Source organism: Lathyrus oleraceus, chromosome 5, assembly GCF_024323335.1.
Source record: "Lathyrus oleraceus cultivar Zhongwan6 chromosome 5, CAAS_Psat_ZW6_1.0, whole genome shotgun sequence".
Taxonomy (NCBI): Eukaryota; Viridiplantae; Streptophyta; class Magnoliopsida; order Fabales; family Fabaceae; genus Lathyrus; species Lathyrus oleraceus.
The window spans coordinates 549,236,826-549,243,805 of record NC_066583.1 but is presented as its reverse complement, the minus strand read 5'-3'; the positions used below and the strand labels follow the sequence as shown (position 1 = coordinate 549,243,805).

Sequence of the window (6,980 nt, the reverse complement as noted above, 5' to 3'; positions counted from 1 at the left end):
TTATTCAAAGGCAAAGTTTTACAATTAATTATATAATTAGGATGAAACTCCACATTAAAATTATTAAAAATAATATATTAAAAAATTAATACATTAGAAATTAATACATTAAAAAATTAATTTAGGGTGAAACTCCACAAGGGTATCCCACAAATAAAGTGGAATACCTAGCCAATAACCTTTTCCTGGGATATGTGAACCTTTACGAAACTCAAAAAAAAGAAACATGTCAGAACACCAAATCAGGGTGCAATCGAAGATTACACCGGAGAAATATCACAACAATAAATAGGATAGGATAAATAATGCATGGCTATGATAAAAACATAAAAAAAACAGACTAGAAGAATCAGGTACTGTCTCGTTCGCCTCTGCCTCGCCTAGCGAAGGCCACGGATTTTGAATTTGAAAACAGCCCCATGTTAGGAACTTTGAATTTTATGGCATTTTATCACAGGAATAACATGGTCAAACATTCAGGGTATTCAGGCATATTTAAATTCCCATACGAAAGCAAATTATATATCAACATTTAATCATGATGCATTATATATGTAGATATGGCCAATTGAAAGTATAAACAATAGAGATACGCAAACCTGTTTGCCAATTCAAGGTTGAAGGGATTGACCACTTGTAGTATCGGAATAAGTTAGGCAGCGGGAATTGGACGGCGATGGCTTCGGTGCAGATGGGCTGCCTTCAGGGTTTCTTTACTCTGAATTCTCCGGGTAGGCAGGGTTCCTATGCCAAAGTTTCTATCCGTCCTTCTCTGTTCTCTCTCTTTCTTTTTCCTCAAGGTTTTGTTCCAAGAAAACCTCAGAGTGTTTTGCTTCTCTTCCTTCTTTCTCCAGTAAATCTCCCAGTGTAAACTCCAAGTCTCACTCCCCTACTGAAACTTCAGTATTTATAGACTAATTTCGTGGGTAATGGGCTTGGAATGAGGGAGACCCAAGTCCAAAATAATTTGTTATATTTTATTTATTTAATTAATTAATTAATTAATTAATTAATTAATTAAATTTTTTTTTTTTTTTTTTTTTTTTTTTTTTTTTCGTTTTTTTTTTCGTTTTTTTTTTTTTTTTTTTTTTAGGAAAAATGATGGGTAATTTTTGGGGTATGACAATATACTTGTTTCCATCAATGGTATGATCCTGAAATTAGCTACATACATCTGAATGTACTACTTCTAGTATGCAGGAGGATCTCATTGACATGGTTAAAACAAAATACTTTATGGATTACTTCCCTACTAAGCAACCTTCACAGAGTTTATCGGGCATCACAAGACTTGGTATACCGGTTACCATATCTTGAGAAATCAGTTGATTGAGTGACCTAAAATTCAGATGGCCAAACCTTAAATGCAACAACCAACTATGATTGTGGTTGACCACTATTTTTAGGCATTGTACCTTAGTCGAACTGATCATGGTCTTAAATGTCCTATTCTTCGACAAAGGAGGCTTTAAGACCAAACTGTTTTGAGTGTCGAATAGTTCCAAAGCTCCGTCTTTCATAACCATTGAAAAAAATTTGACCAGTTGTCCAACACTTAACAAATTACACTTCACTCCAGGTGCATAAAATACATCTTTGATCATAGCTTTTGCTTCGTTGCTCCTTTGAATAATTGTGTTACTAGTACCTTCTGCTTGCATCGAGTTATTATCTGCAACTTTGACCTTGCTCTTCTTCGACTCATCGAAATCTTCTAGCCACACTTTTCTACCAATTATGTGATTTGAGCAACCTGCATCAAGAAACAAGATCTTGGAGTCAACGTGCTCATCTACAATTGCAACCATAACCACCATATCTTCATAATCATCTGAATCTTGATGTGCAAGATTTGCTCCTTTATTCTTGCCTTTTGTTGCTCCCTTGTGTTTCTTGTACCAACTATTCTTGGCCAAATGACCCTATTTTTCATAGTTATAGCACTGCACACCTTTTTTCTCCTCATTGTCTTTCTGATATGAGATTCAATATCCTCTTTTAGAGGATTCATAAGCCCTATCATCGACCATATGCTTTTGTGAGTTCACCCAAGATTTTTTACTCTGAGTCTTGTCTCTCTTGCCTTTAAACTTGTTGGAACTACCATGTTTGCGCCTGCAGTGCTTGTATCGAATCTCGAACCCTTTTCCTCTCGACAATCCGTAACTCATTTGTTTCTAATGAACCAACCAAATCTTCCACTTTTAGGGGTTCAAGATTTTTGGATTCTTGAATAGTTGCAATAACATGATCAAAGTGAGAGGTCAACATACGCATTACCTTCTCAATTATCATCTTATCAGTTAGGGTTTCACCACAATCTTTCATGAGATGAACTATATTCTGCACCTTCGAGACATAGCCTGTAATCTTTTCATCTTCTCCCATTTGCAATAAATCATAATGCCTTCGTAGTGCATGTAACTTGACACCTTTAATCTTCTCACCGCCTTCATAATACTTAACAAGAATATCCCATGCCTCCTTTACCGATTTAACATGAGAAATCCGATCAAAACTCGCCACATCTATTGCAGATTGAATACAAAACATAACCTTGCAATCTTTCTTCTTCACATCCTTGTGAGTAACTCTCTGAGCATCATTTTCATTTTGAGCAAGCTCATGGATGCCATTAGTAACCACTTCTAGGGTTTCTTGAAAACAAAATAATGTTTGCATCTATTTTCTCTATCGGATCCAATTTTTGCCATCAAGAATTAGAAGAGAATTAGGAATACCATTGCTACCATTCATCTTTGCAGCAAACACGATTTACGATCCTCGGAAACACGGTCATCGACGTGCAGTTCTTGAATTTACGATCAAGAAAGTGAATCAGAAGCTCTAGATACCAATTTGTTAACGCTAATGCACTTGGGTGGGGAAGGAATGTGTGTGCGTGTGTGTGTATGTGTGTGCGCGCGCGCGTGAGAGAGAGAGGAATTATATTATTGAATGTTGAAATTGAATTACAAAGAGGAATTGTATTATTGAATGTTGAAATTGAATTGCACTAGACATGTATTTATATAGAAAGTTACTTGTACTCTAAGTAACTTACATAACAAACCAACTAATCAATTAACTAACTAACTTGGATTATATCTCAATAACTTACACTAATTATGAAATTAACTCAATCTTCTAAAATAACCGCTTATTTGGAAGATTTTATAACGATAAACAAAATCCATTTTTTTTACATTTGTATCAAAACTTTCTATCTCTAACAATTCATCAAAACTTTCACACCCTCACAAAACAACCCAACAACTTTTCAACTCAGACATTGACGCCTCACTTCACTTTTTAACTAGATCACTGAGATTCTAGCATATGATAATGTGATCTCAAACCATTCTCCATTTAGATTTTTGTTTCCATTTGAAATTCGTAACTAACGAGTTGATTTTAAGCAGCAATGTGATTGCTCTGAACATGCTTGTAAAAATGCTGAAGAGAGTGTGATAGTTGTTAAAGATGAAAAGTTTCTTGTTTTAGTAAAATGGGTGAAGAAGATATATGTACGACACTGGGTGAGATTACAGAAATAATTCGATTAGAAAGTAGTTCTTTTTATTTGGAACAAAAGTTAGAAAATTTAGGGCCTGTTTGAAATGCATCTTAGAAACTCTTTTTTAGTTTTTGAAAATTTAAAATTTAAAAACTTGTTTGAATATAATGTTTTGCAAAAGTGTTTTTAAAAACTCTTTTCTATTTTTCAGTTTTTAAAAGCAAAAAAGTGAAACAGTTTAGTTGTGTTTTGCTTCTTACTTTTTAGTTTTTAGTATTATAAAACTTGAAAAAAAAACATAAAAATTTATAATTTTCATTAATAACATTAATGTAATTTTAATAATTTTTATATTTTAAAAATAAAATAGAAAAACGTATTTGAAAGAGTATGTTATTTCTTTTATTTATGCTCTTTTTATGTATAAGTAACCTTTTCAAATATGTTTATTTATTTTACTTAATTTTTTTTTTGTGTTTTTTAATTATTTTCACTATATAAAATTTTTTTTATTAAACGTGGAATCCTATTTTTTATTTGTTTTTTTCTTATTATTGTTACAAAAAGTGTTATGTGATTTATAAAATTAAAAATTGATTTAACCCAATTATTTGTATTCGACCAAATATCAATTAATTTTCTTAATTTGTAATATTTTATACAATAAAATAGATTTTAAAAGTAAATGACAAAATATACATTTTTATTCTCTTCTTAAAATACTATTAAAATATTAGATTATCAAACAAGTTTTTTCATTTTCATATTTTCAAAACAGTTTTTAAAAATTAGTTTATCAAACAATTTTTTTTTGTTAATTTTCTTCTTAAAAATAGTTTTTTAAAAATAGATTTGAAAAATAAATTTTAAGAACTAAAATTGAAAAGTGTTTCAAACAGGCCCTTAGTGTCTAGTGTTCATTTTTTTTTTTGGTAAGTGTTGAGTTAAAGTTGATGTGCCTTTAGGATAAATTAATAAATACTATATTTGGGGATAGTTTAACAAAGTAATCAGTGTCAGAGTTGGAAAGTTAGTGCAATAACAACCTATGCGTACCGTGTTTGAATTTATTATTTTCTTAAATTATAATCAATTGTTTCTTAAAAAAATTTAAAATAAATTAAATAGTTAAGAAAATATATTTATTCTATCAACAAAATAAAAACTTATCGTATTACTTTTTTATTTTTTTATAATATAATATAAAAATTTATATTATTATATTATATTATTATATTATATTATTATATGAAATATTAAAAAGTTATATTTTAATTAAAAAATGTAACATAACAAATTTTTGTGATGTAGCGGCCAGAGACATTGTCACATCATGCCACTTTTGCAAATTTGAAGAAGATAAAAAAATTCAAAAAATAAAACTAATTTATTTTAAATGAGATTAAAAAAACATCAAAAGTGTATTTAATTAAAAAAAATCAATAAATAACATTATATGAAATATAATTATCACAATTTTTATGGGAGGGGAAAAGTCGGGCCAAAAGATATCTATCATTTGATTGGATTTTTTGTTGACTTATCTTCTACTCTAAAAGAGAAGTAGAGACAGATAATATTTAAAAAAAAAACTCCTTATAAAAAATTGATTTTTTTATTAATAATAAAAATATAATTATTGGAAAGAAAGTTTATAAAATTTTTCGAATATTTACTTGTATATAACTATGTATATTTTCGAATCTCGATAAATATAATTTATACTATAGCACTATTATAAATTATTTTTTAATTCTTTAAACAAGCATATATTTTTGCAATTCTAATCACATTACTTTGAGCCCGTTTATTTTGGTTTTTTTTAAAAATAATTTTTATAATGTTATATATTTTAGTGTAAAAAATTTTTACAAAGAAACTTTTCATAAAAGCTTCAAATGAAAATTTTGTTTGAATAGTTATTTTTAAAATGTTATTTTAGGTATTTTATCATTTTATCGAAACTTTTTTTGGATATCAAAATTTCAAAAAATCACTTAATTTTGAAGCTATTTCAAATAGCTTTTTCTAAAAATCATTTTTGAGATACAATTTTTTTTAAAAATTATGATTTTGACTATGTTTTGATCTTCAATAATGTATATTTATGTTATACAATGAACAATTCAATCTTTTAATTTATAAAAAATAAATTTTAAAAAAATTATAATATTTTGAAAAATATTTTTATAAAATCCATTTTCAGAAATACAAAGAAAAAATCCATTTTTTTAAAATTAAAACAAACTGGCCCTTTATATTATCTAATTTGAAAAACATATCATTCATGAGTTAACATGATGGTTATTGGATATGATGGAGAATTATAAAAAAATTAGTTTAATTTTTATAAATAATATTTTTAAAATTGTTATTTTTAAAATGTAAACTTTTTTCATGATGTCGATTTAATTAGTGATTTATTGATCCACACATATTTTTAGTATTTATAAAAAAATATTTATTTAATTTTTTTAACATATTTTGTATCTTTTAGTAATATGATAGTATTTTATTTTAATTTGTATGTAAATTTTTTTATATATATCTAATATTTTATTAATTTTATAAATATGAATCAAAATCAATATTTTTGATTCGTAGAGATTATACATTAAATATTTATACTAAATTTATAAAAAAAAATATTTTATATCTTCTTACTCTCTTACATTAATTCATCTATATATTAAATAAAGATTAATGATTTTAATGAAAATTATAAAATATTAATTTTTATATCTCTCATTGAGATATATTAACTCATTTATATGATAAAAATTTACGATTGATATTAAATTATATATATATATATATATATATATATATATATATATATATATATATATATATATATATATATATTCGGTTCGACCATATGCTTTTGTGAGTTCACCCAAGATTTTTTACTCTGAGTCCTGTCTCTCTTGCCTTTAAACTTGTTGGAACTACCATGTTTGCACTTGCAGTGCCTGTATCGAATCTAGAACCCCTTTCCTCTCGATAATCCGTAACTCATGTGCTTCTAATGAACCAACCAAATCTTCCACTTTTAGGGTTTCAATATTTTTGGATTCTTGAATAGTTGCAATAACATGATCAAAGTGAGAGGTCAACATACGCATTACCTTCTCAATTATCATCTTATCAGTTAGGGTTTCACTACAATCTTTCATGAGATGAACTATATTCTGCACCTTCGAGACATAACCTGTAATCTTTTCATCTTCTCCCATCTGCAATAATTTTTACTGCCTTCGTAGTGCCTGTAACTTGACACCTTTAATATTCTCACCACCTTCATAATACTTGACAAGAATATCCCATGCCTCCTTTGCCGTTTTAACATGAGAAATTCGATCAAAATTCGCCGCATCTATTGCAGATTGAATACATAACACAACCTTGCAATCTTTGTTCTTCACATCCTTGTGAGTAACTCTCTGAGCATCATTTGCATTTT

General features: G+C 27.9%; 1 protein-coding gene across 1 annotated transcript; it reads right to left on the bottom strand.

Annotated features, from left to right (window-relative positions):
- Positions 1-1,272: 1,272 nt before the first annotated feature.
- Positions 1,273-2,682, bottom strand: LOC127081991 (uncharacterized). Its single transcript, XM_051022219.1, has 3 exons — positions 2,105-2,682; positions 1,416-1,902; positions 1,273-1,338 (listed from the first exon to the last, which is right to left on the bottom strand). Exons 1-3 carry the CDS (start codon positions 2,680-2,682, stop codon positions 1,273-1,275), a joined length of 1,131 nt encoding a protein of 376 aa, XP_050878176.1.
- Between the last annotated feature and the right edge of the window lie 4,298 nt (positions 2,683-6,980).

Bases quoted from the DNA above. Each gene is read 5' to 3' on its own strand.
- LOC127081991 (XM_051022219.1), bottom strand. From the start codon at position 2,682: ATGCAAACATTATTTTGTTTTCAAGAAACCCTAGAAGTGGTTACTAAT. The intron at 1,903-2,104 runs GTAGTTCCAACA...GGCCAAGAATAG, and splicing joins GCACTGCAGGCGCAAACATG to TTGGTACAAGAAACACAAGG. The intron at 1,339-1,415 runs GTACAATGCCTA...TCTGAATTTTAG, and splicing joins CCATGATCAGTTCGACTAAG to GTCACTCAATCAACTGATTT.